At 40.6% G+C, this 17781-nt stretch overlaps 1 protein-coding gene across 3 annotated transcripts in view; it reads right to left on the bottom strand.

The window, feature by feature from the left end:
* Nucleotides 1-17781, bottom strand: part of BNC2 (basonuclin 2) — a 457144-nt gene that overhangs the window by 126595 nt on the left and 312768 nt on the right. For all 3 annotated transcript variants that reach the window (XM_023197170.2, XM_023197169.2, XM_023197172.2), the window contains one exon: nt 10285-10520. In XM_023197170.2, coding sequence (XP_023052938.1) covers nt 10285-10520 — 236 coding nt within the window. The remainder of the gene's footprint in view (nt 1-10284; nt 10521-17781) is intronic.

Raw genomic sequence — 17781 nt, 5'->3', positions numbered from 1 at the left:
TAGCCATGCAAGTCCCCATCTCAAGTCTACTTTGACTGAAAAGAGGGAGAGAGAAAAGGGAGAGAAAATGGTGGGTGGCGGGGCGGGGGCGTGGGGGTGGGAGGCGGAGAGAAGAAAAGTAGACACAACAGATCACTCAGTTGCCACCAACAAATGAAGAAACTTCCTAGATAGCAACAGGACCACAATGATAGGTTTCTAAAACAATTGTTCGTGACATCACCAGCTAGTTAGCCACATCTTTAAAATCTAAGGCTATCAGCAACAAACGCCAGGTCTGTAAACAATCAGAATCACTACTGACTTCCCTAAGAAAGAAGTGGTGATATGCAAACATCAGATAAATCAAGAAGAGTTTCTGATCATCAGGTCTAGACACGGCCTAACCATGCGTGGTCACTCATTCTCCTAGCAAATGTATTGGCCCACATTTTATTTTCTAGTTTTGTCAGCATTACATATGGCTATCATGCAGAAATCAAATAAATGTATCTTTATTTGCATTTGTCCCATCTGTATGAGTTTAGCAAAAGCTGCCGGAAACCCACATAGATCCTTATCTAAATTTTCTACTTTTCACAGCCCTTCAAAATTTCACATACCAGCACTTGAAATGTAAGTCACTCAAAAGAAACAGATAGTAGACTAGGACTCAGCCTTGAGAGTTTTCTCAAGACTCTTCATGATAGTCACAGAGGATTTCATTCCTATACAAGTCCCCCTCATCTTCCACTGGGCTCTTCTGTCAAATTGGGGGAAATACTAGAAAAAGACACAGTAGCTCAAATAAAATGTATAGGCAACTGGAAGACTCATAAAGCTCCCGTTGCTCTAGAAACTTAAGGGTTGGGGTGGGGGGACTAGGAGATCATTCTACTTAAGGAATTAAATTTACTGAGCTCCACTATGAATTTAACATATTACTTCTCTGCATCCTGAAAGCTCCTTTAAGAAGGCACCACCAAGAAAATAAAGTGCATGGAAATTTTGTGCTTTTTGTATGGCTAGAGAGTTAATTGGTGCTAGAATTAAGGTTTAAACCCAAAGCTCAGAGCTCACTTTAAATTCAACAAGAAGGATGTATGAGTGCTGCTCAGGAAGATCATACAATTTAATCAGTGCCATCATAGACAATGTCCATTTCAAGTAAATGTGAACTGATTCTTATCAAATGGAGACTGGCCAGTGAGCTGTGGACTCATTTCTGCTCCTCCTGAGGGAATGCAAAAGCCCCTCTTCATGACCCACAGGCGTGAATCCTATTCCGGCAGTCACTGCAATCTGGAATCTGGTAAGCCATATATTTTTATTTTGCAAGAATAAAGGGAGGAATATTTTTATTTTAACTCTGAGCACAAAACATCAAGCTTTGTCCTTGGATCTAAGGTGTTTATTTTCATTGCTGTTCAAATAGTTAGAGCTTTGGCAAGGGATTCAAAATCCCTGTATTCCACTTCCAGCTTTGCCTCTGCCTGAGGCTGCCCCATCACTGTTAACTTTAAAACCAAGGATAATAGTCTCTGAAACTCTCTCTCTAATAGGGAGGTTAGGAGGCTTGCCAGGACAGTGTTTGTAGAGTGGTCCAAGCACTTTAGAAAACAGACACTATAAATATAATACACTGCTCTGAATCATCTATTTTTTGTATATCCCTGCCAAAGACAGGGGGATCCTGACCAATCACACATGCGATCCTTCTTTCCTGAAAAAGATTCGCATATTGGTGACACAATGCAATGATACCTTCCTTATGTCACGGTGTTGATAATCCAATCTTTACCTGGGGTGAAAAAATCCCTCCTTTCTGTCAATTTTCTGGGTCACCTATATATTTTTGTAGTTCATATCATACAACTTTCCATCATTTGTTTATGGCTTACCCATTAGAGTGTTAGTTTTCTGAGAGATCTCCTCTTACATACTCAATATATACTAATAAATCAATTTTTTTTTTTGCTATTTGAAGGATTACCTAAATTAATTTGTATCCAGATCTATTGATCTTTCTGCTCCAGAAATTTCTTAAAAACCTGTGAAGTCAGACAATACCTATTTCAAAGGCTGTTTTAAATGTTTTATTTTATGTAATAAGGTACAATCCTAGATACTCTAATCATTTTAACAAATGTATCAAGTAATCATTCATTCTGTGCTAGAGCTTGGAAAGTACCAGAAGAGTTAATAAAATAGGAAAATACAAAGGTAATAAAAATGACAATGTCATATATAGAATAAACCATTACTTGGCCTGGCGCAGTGGCTCATGCCTGTAAACCCAGCATTTTGGGAGGCCGAGGTGGATCACTTGAGATCAGGAATTTGACACCAGCCTGGCCAACCTGGTAAAACCCCATCTCCACTAAAAACACAAAAATTAGCCGGGTGTGGTGGCAGGCACCTGTAATCCCAGCTATTTAGGAGGCTGAGGCAGGAGAATCACCCGAATCTGGGAGGCAGAGGTTGCAGTGGGTCGAGATCATGCCTCTGCACTCCAGCCTGGGAGACAGAGCAAGACTCCATCTCAAATAAATAAATAAATAAATAAACAAACAAACAAACAAGCCATTACTTTTAAAAATGCACACACAAAAATACACACCTTCACAATGCAGTAACGGTAAATATTAATAAGAGTGCTATGGGCTAGTTATTGCACTACATACTTTTAAAATATCCTTTGATTTAACCTTTATAGATGAAGAAACTGATGTTCAAGTATGTTCTCTCTGCTGGCTAACAGAGCTATCAAAAAGTGAAACCAAGATTCACAACCAAGTCTGTCCAACTCTAAAGTCCAAAGTCTTTGTTACTGCTTACTCCTACCTCTTATTTATATCCAAGTGCATTTATATGTACATACATATATGTCTGTCTGTGTATGTATGTATATATTATTTATTGATAATTAAATAGTAGCTACCCTTTTTCTCTACTGGTTGGAAAGACATTCTTCTTTAAGAGGCACAGTGAAATCCAGCATTTAAGGCTACTTTATAGAAACAAAGTTCTAAAATGATCAGGTTGGTGGTAGTCTGTAATAGTCTATATCGTCATCTTTTTCACTATATATTAATAGTTAGCATTGCCTGGTTACTTAGCAAGTGGCACTACTACACGCTTTATGCGAATCATTCTACACAACATTTATCTACACATCAAAGCCATGAGCACTATTATTATCCCTGTTTTACAGGTGAGTGAACTGAGGTGAATAAAGACATGGGCCTAATTTTTTCACGCGTCTAGTAAGAATTGAAGCCAGGATTCAAGCCCATGAATCTGCCCTCACTACATGACTCTGCTGCATTAAGTTTTTCTGGTCCAACTCTATAAAAAGAAGGCATAATTATAGCTATCCCACCACACATGAGTGGAGCACGGACCTGTGCTCATTTTTCCTGAGAGTGCCTGCCAAGCCCATACATCCTGGCTCCTCCTCTCAGTCACATGGACCCATTTACATATAAGTTCTGGTCAGTGATGTGAGAAGCAGCACCTCTCTACACTTCTGAGCCTCATCCATGAAAATATCCCACAGAGAACCTTCACCTTCTCTCAGGGTTGCCACCCAGATGAGGAATCTACGATCCCAGAAAATGGCAGAGCCATAAAAATAGCAATGGCCCTAACTTACCTCTTGTCAAATCACCTATGGAAGGAAAGCATTCACCACTAGACTAGGCTTGCAGAGAAAAGAGAAACTTCTGCTGTGTTATGCCACTAGTAGTTTTTCACGATGTACTTACTAAAACAACTGCAATTTATCTTATTGATACTGACTAACACCTAAAACGCATTCCCTCTCTTTTTTTAAGCATTTGGCATCTGTAGGGAAACATGTTTAGCAACTGGTATTTCTCTGCTAATAATTAGTCAGAGTTAACGTTACACATAGATATAAGTGAAAAAAATGCAAATTTATTGAGAAGGAATTCACAATATACATTTCATCTATATTATTTCATCTTTTTAGCCACTCAAAGTTAGAGATAGGAGGGTTATCTTAATTTTAGAGAGGTATGGGGAGTTACCTGAATTTTAAAGATTTAGAAACTATGACTAAGAATGGCAAGTTTTCCATATTTAACTCAATCTTGTCTCAATATCCAGAGCCCTTTTGCCATCCAACTTGAAATGCTTTTATAAACGCTGGAAAGATGACTTCATCTCTCTTCCACTCCCTGCACATGGTATAGCTGAAATCTTACTAACTAGGTAGAAAACCTTTGTTTTTATGCTCAACTACAAAAGGTATGTATCCCTGGAAAGGCAAGTCAAAGACCAGAATTTACAACAAAGTGTTAGGGATAAATATTAGATCTGGTTTGAGTCACAGAAATGAGAGCAAATAGGAGTAAAGACAATGAAATGGAGTAGCAGGAAATAGGCAGGAAAAGGAACTCAAAAGAGGAACCCATTTCGCCCAATTTTGCCTAAGGTCAGACATGTGGTGTGCCCCTGAATATAAGAGATATTAAGTTAGTCTGTCAGTTCCAGACTCTCAGGCCTCCTCTATTCCCCAAAATCATGCCACTCTGTGTCTACAGATTCTCACATATTACCTTCTGGAAAGACAGGCTGGTAGCCTTATAAACAAAAAACAAACATCCAAATATTACCCATAGGGTCAAAGACCTGAATTCAAGTCAAACTTCAAAATGTCCTCCTTCCAATATTTAATACACCCTATTAAGTATTAGCCTGGGTGTTGGTGCTGGGAAGCGAGTTATAGTGATGAATAAGAGGCATGTGTTATCTTCAGGAAGCTTACAGTGTATCAACTGTGACAATTAACACTTCTGTGATCAGGGGAAAGTCACTTATTTGAGCCTCAACTATACCAAATGTTAATTCATTGACAACATCTATAAGAGGATGGTGTAAGAGGAGGAAAAGAGGTAACTTACATGAACTTGCTCTGCAAAGAGCTGTTTAAATACAAGAGTTTGCTTAATATTGATGTTTTCTACCACATGGATACCATAAAACACTTACTCTACACAGACCAGCAGCTAGAAGGCATGGGAGCCTTTACTTTTCTTCTTATTGCCCTCAACAGCCCAGCTGCTGCTATAGCAGTCAGTCCTTAGGAAGTCTGGAGAAAAACGAAGGGCCTTTTGACAAACTGAAGTTACTGGCTATTCCTTGAGTTGCATGGTGAAACATCAAGCTATACCAAGCTAAAAGGTTTCCTTAGCCATTCATTTAACATATACTTATTGAGTGCTCTGCATCTGTGGCATTCCCTAGTGAGGAGGCCAGAAAAATAAACATTTCAACAGTTGACTTAATTGACTGATTTTAAATTGTGATAGGAGTTTGAAGGAAACAGAGTCCTAAGGTAGAACTACACTAGAAAAGACCTACATTGGCTAAGACTGTCCTCTGTAAGAAAGTGAGACTTTGGCTGATGCCTAAAAGAGAAGAAATTACCCATGCAGAGACATGAGTAGGGTATTCCAGGCAGAAGAAACCTTACACGCAAATAGCTCATGTGGGAGAAGAGCTGAGTGTGTTCAGGAACTAAGTACTTCCAATGAGCTTGAAGGGAAGAGTTCATGAAGTGGGAAGGGTTGGAGACAGCTACTTCCCTACTCTCATAGGCTCGTACTCTAGACCTCCTCAGAGCCTGTGTTATACTAATGTGTATCATGAAGCTTAAGAGAAGAAACTACTATGTAGTTACTCCCAAATCTAAAGCTGGACCTCTCAAAGACAATGGCCCCATTTGTCTTTGAGAAATGCTCTTCTAATGTCCTAATTGTGCTGGTAAGACACAGGAGAGTTGAGAGGGTCATCACTACTGCTTTTCTTATAAGGCTGCTGACACCACAGCTAAATATTCAGAGTGTCTCAACTGCTTCTCTGAATTCTGGCAGGACCCACCTGCAAATGAGGAGATTTCCACAGACAGGCTGGTGGACGAGCCCAGGCAAGTCAGTTATACGTTCAAACTGAAAGAGACTGTGAAAACTTGATTTTTAAATGACTAAATTCAACAACGATAATCACCTATATTCTTATTTCCTAGGTCAAGGACAGAGGGGAAAATGGGGAAAGGACAAAAGAGGGGGCGACTGCTTCTATTCATGGTCAATAAATGTATCATGAGATACAGACCTGAACTAAGAATTCTTCTTCTTCTTTTTTTTTTTTTTTTTTTTTTTGAGATGGAGTCTCGCCGCAATGCCCAGGCTGGAGTGCAAAGGTACAATCTTGGCTCACTGCAACCTCTGCTTCCCAGGTTCAAGCAATTCTCCTGCCTCAGCTTCCCAAGTAGCTGGGTTAACAGGCACGTGCCACCATACCCGGCTAATTTTTGTGTTTTAGTAGAGACAGGGTTTCACCATATTAGCCAGGCTGGTCTCAAACTCCTGACCTCAAATGATCCGCCTGCCTTGGCCTCCAAAAGTGCTGGGATTTCAGGCATGACCCCACCACCCCTGGCCAGAATTATTCTTTAGTAGTAGAAAAAAAATCATATTCTCCCTTGTATTTAGATTTTAGCATCTAATTGCATATTCCCATTTTTGTTGTTTTCTGGAAAATGCTTAAGAGCTAACTTACCTTTTCTGTACTTTCTGAATAAATACTTTAGTAAGTACACAGGAGAACATTGAGTTCTTTATATATTACCTGACTTCTTAAGTAGTTGTAGTCCAAGTTATGTAATGCATTTTATACTCAACTGACTACCTTGTGAATTATACAGATACTCACATAGCTGAAAATTAATTTTATAAAAACAGTACAGGATCATTGGTCAATGTGCCAGCCTTTTAAATGTATCTGTAGCATCACTATCATCTCCTTTTTTCTAATAATAACCTCTTCATAAACCACACAGTTTCGAAAGTTCTGCTCCCCCCTTCCCCCTACATCCAAAAATTCAAAATCAGATCAGACAACTGTCATTCTTCCACATTCAAAGGTATCTCAGAAGGCAGGAGTAGCTGTGTACACATAAAGGATGAAGGCTTGGTCCCACAGAGAGTTAAATTAATACCCTGGCTTGACTAGTTCAACTTACTGTACATCTTCATTTGCCCAGGAACACAATCTATAGCCAACTGCTAACCAAGTCAATATGTGGTAAGACTAACAGCCACCCTAACCTGCCTTGATAATTATTCTCCTTTAACTGACATAATATTCAATATACTGTTGTTGAGAGCAATAATGCTAAAATTGATGCCTTGAGGGCTACAAGACAATTGAGTTTTAGCCAGATAAAATGACTTGTACACTAATAGTGCATTATGGGGTTCTACAGCCTTCAGACACACATTTTACAGCCTACTTTTACAAAAATGCCATATACAATTATATTTAAAGTAACTTGTGCACACCTTATCATTACCACATACAATCTTTAAAATATTGGCCAATTATCAAAATTACTTTAGAAGAAAAGGGTTTACTTTTACAGTCTCTCCCTTTTTTTCTTAACAAAACAAGCATTTTCTCACTACATAAGTGATAACAGTTTTGGTGTTCTGGAACCATTTGCTTTTTTTCCAAACCGAGAACTGTTTTAACAAAGAACAAGTAGATTATAAATGCTGAATAACAAAAACCATCATTTAAATAAAATCTATATTATATCAATTCTACCAATAAAACAAGACAGAAACTAAACCTAGAACTCCTCTAATGTAAAAATCATCTATAGTTTTCTCAAAATGTCAATTTTAGACTCTGATTGGAGAAACATTATATTAAATTTGAAACTGTCAAAATCTATATTAAAATAATACAAATTAATTATAATTGAAGTATTACAATAAATGAAAATGTTCTCTATATGCAATATTTCACCCTAAAATAAGGGATTTATAAATTTTAGTTCCTGGTTTTACTGAATTTTCCTCTCAAACTTAATTTCTCTTACAATTTTGTATCTTTAAATCAAGCTTGTCCAATCCACAGCCCACGGGCTGCATGTGGCTCAGGAAGGCTCTAAATGTGGCCAAAACAAATTTGTAAACCTTCTTAAAACATTATGAGACTTTTTTTTTTTTTTTTTTTTTTAGCTCATCAGCTGTTGTTAGTGTTAGTGTATTTTATGTGTGGCCCAAAACAATTCTTCTTCCAGTGTGGCCCAGGAAGCCAAAAGATTTGACACCCCTGCTAAATACTGGGCCCTCATATAAAAAGAAATACAGAGTACATTTACATTATTTATACTTGCATTAGAGATATGTTCACAAGTTGGGGAAAAACTAACATCCAAATAATTATTTCAAGTAAAATAAAAAACAGGCACTGGCCAAGGCAGGACAATAGGACCATAACACAAAAACATTATCAGGCTTTATATTTACTGCTATCAAAGTGCCACCCGAACTTTGTTAAAATGGCAAATCAGCATAGCCCCACACATACCTATTTGGACAGAAAGATACAATGTATATGCTTGTGTCTCTGCATAGGTATACAGGTGTAAATATCTTCGGCAACAAATACATATGAAACTGAAATATAATATTAATGACAGAAGTATAAGGAACATAGGGGAGGTAATAAAGAAGGTACCAGATTGGGGCAAAACACTTGTTGGTTTGGAATAAAGAAAGGACTGTTAGCCAAGCAAACAGTTCCATACAAACAACTGTAAGAGGTTTTTCTCTTTGTGCAGGGTAAAATCCATTCAAAACAGATATGAATAATCATGTTGTGGAAATGATTGTAGAAAGATGTAGCACTGTATACATCTTGGGGCCAGTATATGCAGGGATTGTGAAACCAGTTCCTTATTTTTCCTGGCCCCTTCCTCCTAGACCTTGTTCCCCCTCATGTTCCCTGACCGTCCAAAACTTACCTTCCTACTTTAACCCACTGAAATGTCCCCATCTTCAGTCAAATGAGATGCTTGTAAACATGCTCTATAAACTGAAAATATAATATACAATTGCTAGTATTATCACCATCATCTCATCTTTTGAGGGCCAAATTTTCTGTGTCTTCCCAGTTGAGAGTCACACTAAATTAAGATGCCATCCTATTCTGAGAGCAGACAGGTTATTCCACCTCCCTTACCTTTCCCTACTTCTACTCTCTATCCTTCCACTGCTCTCCTATCACAGCTAACAGCTGGAGGTACCACACAGGAAAATGACAAGAATCTGTGTGTACTGACGCCAGGTTAAAGAGAGAGGTAGACTGAGACTCCCCACCCCTCACATGCCAAGCTGGCAGCCACTGCCCTTCATGTAACACACAGTAGCTCAGGGAATAAACAGTGGAGATATCTCTAGCACTACACAAAGCTGGCACAGCCAAAACCAATTGTTTTTGAAGGAGTCATGTCTCCTGGTATTATCCTCATGGGAAATTTGAAAAATTGCTTCAGATTCTACCTTCTCCAATTGAGATCTCCTTCGACGGGAGGGGTATTTCTTCATCATCCAGTGTTGCCTCTTTGGATCCTGGGGTCTCCCAAAATGCTGCTCTCAACACTGACCCCTCAAGGGTTGTAGGAAGACAGATAGCCATAAACACATTTCAGAGGCAAAGTATACAATGCAAATGACACATGACACATTGCAAAAATGAGATGAAGAAAGGGAGGGATGGGAGATGGTGGTGCGTGAAGGCTGTGGGCCTCCCAGAAAACTCTTAAAGCCCTTAACCAGGTCAGAAGTGCCATTGATACAAAGGGACACTCAAGGCTGGAAGAACAGGTTCTGCAAAGACCCAATCTAAAACCATGTCTGTATGTTTCAGAATGCAGAAATCTGAAGGCTATGATGTGAGGATTTACTGGTTATATAAGTTTATATGGATTATAGTTCTACCTTTGATTTGGCTGAAAAAACAATAAATAGTAAAATGTGTGCCTTTAGTTACAAAGACTACCAAGAAAAACACCATACCTGCAAACTGAGTATGAGAAAAAGCCCTAATAAACCCAAGTGCAGGGTAATCTCAGATTTTCACACACCCATCACCCGCCTCAAAGGGCCCTCCTTTTTAACAGGGCTATAATAAGACTTGTTGGAGAAGCAGAAAACCCATGTTGTAGAGAAAGAGTTGAATTCAAAAAGGTGCAAACAAAGGTAACACGAATCAAGAGGCCATGTTTTCCTTCTAATACACCCTGAGGTCCGATGGTGGCCTGCTTTGTCTCTCTCCTTCTTTCCCCTTCCTGGACAAGCCTGCTGAAATGACCACTTTAACCAGAGGAGGGTGTGCAGCCCTTCCTGTGAGGTTTGCCAAGGGCTCTCACCCTTCCCCACCCAGAGCCGGCCCCGGACACCGGCGGCGTTCAAGTCCTCCCCCTACCTGAAGGATGTATCCTCGGACATAGTCCCGCAGAGTCCAGCCAAGGCCGTGCAGTATGTGCAGCACCTCCTCTTGCTTCAGGACGCTGAAGAGACGGTCCAGCAGGATCTTTAGCCGCACAGGCACCGCTTGTGTTCCATACAGCATCAGGCTGCTGATGTCAAACACGACGTTGGACTGCACAATCTCCACTTGGGTGGGGTGGTACAGGTGTTGCGTGCTGAGTTTATCCAAGGCTGTGGTGGTCCCACCAAAGTTCCAGAGATCGGGGTGTTGGGAATAAAGAGATAAAAAGAGAACAGGAGTTAGAAATATCGCTGGAAGTTACCAGGGCTCCATTTCTACACATGAATGTTCGCCATATGTGTTTAAGCAAAATCCTGCAAAGAAAATCGTTCTCTGACATCTCCTTTCTGTTTTACCCCTTTTCTTTCTTATTTTTTAAATTGGATGTGTTTATAAATTGCAGGCAACAACAAATACAAAAACACATTCAACTTTAAGATAAGAAGCCACTGAAGATGTTTATAAATGACCGTGGCTGGTGCTAAAAACCTCATTATTTGTTAAGTGAACTGTGGTTCAACTCAAGTTACGATAGTGTCCCCCACCCCCTACCAAAAACAAAACAAAACAATTCCTAACTCATGCCATACGGGGAGGCTCAATTAATATCACTTTTCTGAATAACATTCACCTGTTATAATACCTAAATGGTTTGAGGAGGAAGAGAGTGTTCTTTAGATGATAGGGGTAAAAGACCTAATTTGGAGGAAATAAGGAAAGCTGACATCTGTGTGGAGGGTTAGTAATTTAAGTCAAGTCATATTAGCTATAGTGGGTTATCCAAAAACCTAGTTCTCCCAATTTCTCTCGTTAGTCACCTGTTAGATAGCTTTTGTGTTCACTGGCATGTTTTCTGAAACTTATTCAGGAGAAAAAGGGAAGAAAATTAAAGTCATAATTTTAAAAAGAAAGAAATAACAAGTCACTTTGTTAATAGCTCTAAGGGTACAGATGAAAATGGAAACAAATGACAAGACAATATGTGGGAATTTCTGGTGTATCTTAGCTGTGTTATCTCAGTAGAAAAAGCTGAGGATGACCATTCTCAGAGTCAACACTTTCAATACAATGGAAATTTCAACAATTGGGTGCTTTTTCTCCTCAAATTTAAGAAAACGCTATCTCTTCTGTAGAACTAAATGCCAAAATAAGGTCATAAATTCTAGTCCCCATCCATATCTGAGTTACTGCACACCCTATTGCTGATAATATAATTACATTTTGCCTCAGTTTCTCAAACAATAACACTGTCTTATCTGTAGGGCTTAAAGAGCTGCTGCAAAGATTAGTGAGATAATGAGTGAGAGGCACTCTAAACTCCTTAAGAGAACACAAAAGGCATTCAGAACTGTCAGAATTATATGCATATGCCCATTGAGGATTTAAACAAGATGAACACATGAGCCTGAAGGATGGTCATCTAACCTCATGAGTCAGGCAAATGGGTATCAGCCAACATCTAGGCTCAAGTCATAAGTACACTTAAGTTATGTACCTAAGGCTTCTGCAAATTCTAAACTACTGTGTGGCCTTTCTCAGCTGCTTTTCCTAACACCTCATCCCTAACGGTATGGGCTACACTGCATGTGCATTCTCAGCAACTCCTATTTTACTACACCAATATTACTGCATAATAATGGAGGAATTTAAAAGTGCATGCACACAGATTTTTTAGTATTTCACATGTATTTTTTCAGGGCTCCTCCTCCACTCTCATTTCCTCCTGACTTGTGGTCACTAGAGAGTTCATGTACTCTTGATAAATTGCTTTCTTACATCCACAGTGTAAAGGCCCTTATCATTTACCCGCTGGCTTCATTCAACACATTTACTCCCAGGAATACTTTGTCAGAGAGTTCGGGTTTTCTCATACTTCATTTCTTGCAGCTGATTTGTCTGATCTTCCCTATTCTAGTGGTTAAGTCGACTTTGAATAAATAGCCTTAAAAATTAATTTAACATTTGGGAAAGATAAGGGATTCACAAGCCTAGGGACTGAAGTTTTCTCTCACTCCACAGAGCATTTAGACTGCAAAAAGGCAGAAATGGGGTATTACTATCCCTGTTCTTCTTCAAGTACAGCTTAACTACTCAGCCTCCTGATGAGTGGCTGCTCTGCTTACAGAATCCAGTGACCAGATCAGGGGGGATCTGCACCTCCTCCATTTCCCTTCATCAGCTCTCCTCAACCATATCAGACAGTTCTTTACAAAACAGACTTCTATGACAACAGCAAATATGAAACCGACAGGAGTCAGCAGAAAGGAAATAAAACGACACAAAATCCTGATTTTTGTATGTGTACTTGGCACCTTGCATCTCTGCATTAAGTACATGCAGGTGTGTGTGCAAATGCGTTCAAACTGTAGGTGAAAAAAACCATAATCCCTCTCCCTCCCACTCATTAAAAAAGGTTGGTTATTTTATTTTTTATTTATTTTTTAAGACGGAGCCTTGCTCTGTCACCCAGGCTGGAGTACAGTGGCACAATCTCAGCTCACTGCAAGCTCCGCCTCCAGGTTTCATGCCATTCTCCTGCCTCAGCCTCCCGACTAGCTGGGACTACAGGGGGCCGCCATCACGCCTGGCTAATTTTTTTTTTTCTTTTGTATTTTTAGTAGAGACGGGGTTTCCCCGTGTTAGCCAGAATGGTCTTGATCTCCTGACCTTGTGATCTGCCTGCCTCAGCCTCCCTGAGTGCCAAAGTTGGTTGTTTTAAAGATGAAGAGGACTAAACTGTTAAGGGTACAGAAGAAAAGAAAGAATCATCAGAGAATTAAAAGAGCACAGATAGAACAAAAATATTTCCCTAGATATGCTTTCGAGAACACCTGAGATTGAGGATATTATAAGGACACTAGTTGATTCTTCTTCATAAGTATACCGTATGTCAGTAAGGAAGAATACAGCTGGGCAAGGCGGCTCACACCTGTAATTCCAGCACTTTGGGAGGCGAGACAGCAGATTGCCTAAGCCAAGAGTTCAAGACCAGCCTGGGTGAAACCTCCACCTCTACAAAAAACGGAAAAATTAGCTGGGCATGGTGGCATACACCTGTGGTACCAGATACTCGGGAGGTTGGGGTAGGAAGATCCCCTGAGCCCAGGGGCGATCCAGGTTGCAGTGAACCATGATTATATCACTGCACTCCAGCCTGGGCAACAGAAGTGAGACGTGTCTCAAAAAAAAGAGAAAAAAGTAGAAAAACTGTTATAAACCACATAAATATACAGCAAAGGTCGACAACTTATTCTGTAATGGCCAGATGGTAAATATTTTAGGTTTATGGGTTATGCGTTGTCTTTCACACCTATTCACCTCTGCTGTTATAGCAAGAAAACAGCCATACATAGATAAGACTTAAACTATTAGGTGTGTCAGTGTTCCAATAAAACTTTATTTAGGCCAGGTGCAGTGGCTCACACCTGTCATCTCAGCACTTTGGGAGGCCAAGGCAGGAGAATTACCTGAGCCCAAGAGTTTGAGATCAGCTTAGGCAACACAGTGAAACCCTGTCTCTACAAAAAAATAAAAAATTAGCCAGGCATACCGGTAGTCTCAGCTACTTGGGAGGCTGAGATGGGAGGATTGCTTGGGCCCTGGGGGTCAAGGCTGCAGTGGAGCAATGATTGTGCCACTGTACTTCAGCCTGGGTAGAAGAGTAAGACCCTGTCTCCAAAAACAAACCAACAAACAAACAAACTTTATTTACACAAACAGACACCTCACCAGCTTTGTTTGGTCCCTGATGATGATGAAAAGGTGGATCAGATATTTAATGGAAGTCAACAGTAGATCACAAAAAAGCTCTAAGAGTGTGGTTTAGGAAGCAGTTACCTAGGAGATGAGCCGTAGATGAAGACTTAAAAAATACTAAACTAGGCCGGGCATGGTGGGTCACACCCATAATCCCAGCACTTTGGGAGGCCAAGATGGGTGGATCACAAGGTCAAGAGATCGAGACCATCCTGGCCAATATGGTGAAACCTCGTTTCTACTAAAAATACAAAAATTAGCTGGGTGTGGTGGCACACACCGGTAGTCCCAGCTACTTGGGAGGCTGAGGCAGGAGAATCGCTTGAAGCCGGGAGGCGGAGGTTGCAATGAGCCAAGATCACGCCACTGCACTCCAGCCTGGCGACAGAGTAAGACTCCGTCTCAGAAAAAATTAAACTGCCTAGCTTGCAAATTTCAGCATAAACATATCATCAAAGATTATGATCTGCCAAATTTCTTGAATATATCAAAATTTTCTGCTTTACAATTACTAGATCATATTGAGTCACCAAGTTGTGACAATTTTTGGGGAAGTACCCCTGGAACTATGATACGTGATGATTTTTTAATTGTCATAAAATCTGTAAGGTAAGAACTGGACTGCTGCCTAATTTCATGATCTTCATATATCTAACTGTGGAGGAGTCAGGTCTGGATCTTGCAGGGTTAGGAATATGAGTTAGGCCAATGGCACTGTAGAAAATATAGGTTAAGAATTTGTTCATCAGGATGGAGTGGGAAAAGATGCACCTACTTGAATTAATTTTATGGGCCTAACCAATTGCTAATTTGTCCTATACCAATGGTATTGTCAAGATTCATTTTCAGGCCACGCACCGTGGCTCACGCCTGTAATCCAGCACTTTGGGAAGTTGAGGTAGGTGGATCACCCAAGGTCAGGAGTTTGAGACCAGCCTGGCCAACATGGGGAAACCCCATCTCTACTAAAAATACAAAAATTAGCCCGGCGTGGTGGCACATGCCTGTTGTCCCAGCTACTTGGAAGGCTGAGGCAAGACAATCACATGAACCCAGGAGGCAGAGGTTGCAGTGAGCCGAGATCGCGTCACTGCACTCCAGCCTGGGCAACAGAGTGAGACTCCATCACAGAAAAAAAAAAAAGATTCAAATATAACCAGAAGTTGCACATACAAAATATATAAAAGTGAAGCTATTCTAGGTGAAGCTGGAATAATCACAGATTACAGAATGTCCAATCATGTATTACTCCTTTTTTCTCAACTTGCTTAAGTATCTCAGTGGGCCGAACCTTGGAAGTACAGTTTGAAAAGCCCTTTTCTTTATAGTGAGTTGATATCAGTTTTTTTTGCCTGATTTGTGTCCACTCCACTTCATTCTGGTAATAGAAGCTACATTTCCTTTTGGGAACTTGTCCCTTACACTCAACACCAGTCTTTCTTTCTTTTCTTTTCTTTTTTTGAGACAGGTTCTAACTCTATGACCCAGACTGGAGTGCAGTGGCATGATCACAGCTCCCCACAGCCTCCACCTCCAGGGACTCAGTCTCCCAAGTAGCTAGGACTAGAGGTGCATGCCACCATACCCAGATAATTTTTCTGTATTTTTTTTTTGTAGAGATGGGGTTCCCCCATGTTGTTCAGCCTGGTCTCGAACTTCTGGGCTCAAGTGATCCACCTGCCTCAGCCTCCCAAAGTGGTGGGATTACAGGCATAAGCCACCATACCCAGCCAATACCAGTATTTCATAGACTGAATATCCCTTAGCCAGGCCTAGAAAACCAGTCTGCTCCAGCACCCTGACCATAACAACTGGTTCAAGAATAGGTAAGTGACCTAAGTCTTGACAGTGAGGTTGAATCCAGGAATTTACTTAGAACTACTGGGAATTTCTTCTCTTTCCTCTAAATTTGTAGCTAATGAATATGCTTCAGAACGCAAATCATATGGAGAAGAGCTAGGCTGCAAGAGGATCTGACAAATATCTAGTACTGATAACATTGTTTGATTCAGAAGATTTGGCAGTGCTTTGAGGTTGGTACTGTCCCTGGAATTTTCTGTTACATGAGCGAACAAAATCTGTTCTCTCCTTGTCCCTCCACTACCTCTCCCTTTCCCCTCTACCTTTTTCTCACTGTCTACTTGAAGTCACATTCTGTAAGTTGGAACTAAAAGAGTTCTATTACAACTACCCTTTGAGGTACTTTTCTAGCTGATTAAAAAGTAACTTCAAGGTCAGGTGTGGTGGCTCACGCCTGTAATCCCAGGACTTTGGGAGGCCGAGTTGGGCGGATCACAAGTTCAGGAGTTGGAGACCAACCTGGCCAATATGGCGAAACCCCGTCTCTACTAAAAATACAAAAATTGGCCAGGCATGGTAGCGTGCACCTGTAGTCCCAGCAACTTGGGAGGCTGAGGCAAGAGAATGGCTTGAACTCGGGAGGCAGAGGTTGCAGTGAGCTGAGATTGTGCCACTGCACTCCAGCCTGGGTGACAGAGTGAGACTCTGTCTCAAAAAACAAAAAAAAGTAATTTCAAAGTAGTAGTCAGTGTTCAACTAAAAGTATGTTAGTTCCAGGCTGAATGCAATTCACACTTTCTGCAATGAATGGAATGAAGAGTATTCTAAACAATTTAACAGCCGGGCACGGTGGCTCACACCTGTAATCCCAGCACTCTGGGAGGCCGAGGCAGGCAGATCACGAGGTCAGGAGATCGAGACCATTCTGGCTAACATGGTGAAACCCTGTCTCTACTAAAAATACAAAAAATTAGTCGAGCATCGTGGCAGCTGCCTGTAGTCCCAGCTACTTGAGAGGCTCAGGCAGGAGAATGGCATGAACCCGGGAGAGGTGGAGCTTGCTGTGAGCCGAGATTGTGCCTCTGCACTCCAGCCTGGGCAACAGAGCAAGACTCTGTTTCAAAACACACACACACACACACACACACACAATTTCACATCTTATACGAATTTACAAAGAGTGAAGAATGCCTTCAGCAGCATTAATAAGGAAAAATAATGGTGAGGAAGAGTGTAAAGAAAATAACCCTTTAAGTGACAACTATGTATCAGGCATCATTCTAGAGCAACTTTGTCCAAACTGTGGCCCACAGGCCACATGTGGCGGAGGACGGCTTTGAACGCGGCCCAACACAAATTCATAAACTTTCTTAAATGAGATTTTTTTGCCATTTATTTTTAGCTTATCAGCTATCGTCAGTGTGTTAGTGTATTTTATGTGTGGCCCAAGTCAATTCTTCTTCTTCCACTGTGGCCCAGGGAAGCCAAAAGATTGGACATCCCTGTTCTAGGGGCTCACTATTAGCTCTTTTAATCCTTCAGTTAAAAAGCATACAAACACAGTATTATTATTATCGCTTATTCTGAGATCATGGCCTCAATTAGGTTAGGTAACTAGCCTAAGGTCACGCAGCAAATTCACTCAAGAAATTTCTGTTTTCACTACATGTTTGAATAAATAGTCAATATGAAACCTGGAAGTCCTCATCATGTTGGAAGTCCCTAACTACCAGCAATCTGGGCTACTTGCCCATCACTCTGCTGAAGCAAGCATTTCAAAGGTCACCAACACCTGCCTTTCTGTGAAATCCAACAGCTTTTTTCCTTCATTATTCTCCACAATCTATCCATAGCAGCTGACCTTATTGATCACTG

The sequence above is a fragment of the Piliocolobus tephrosceles genome, chromosome 14 (genome assembly GCF_002776525.5).
Source record: "Piliocolobus tephrosceles isolate RC106 chromosome 14, ASM277652v3, whole genome shotgun sequence".
NCBI lineage: Eukaryota > Metazoa > Chordata > Mammalia > Primates > Cercopithecidae > Piliocolobus > Piliocolobus tephrosceles.
This window is presented reverse-complemented; position numbering and strand designations above follow the sequence as displayed.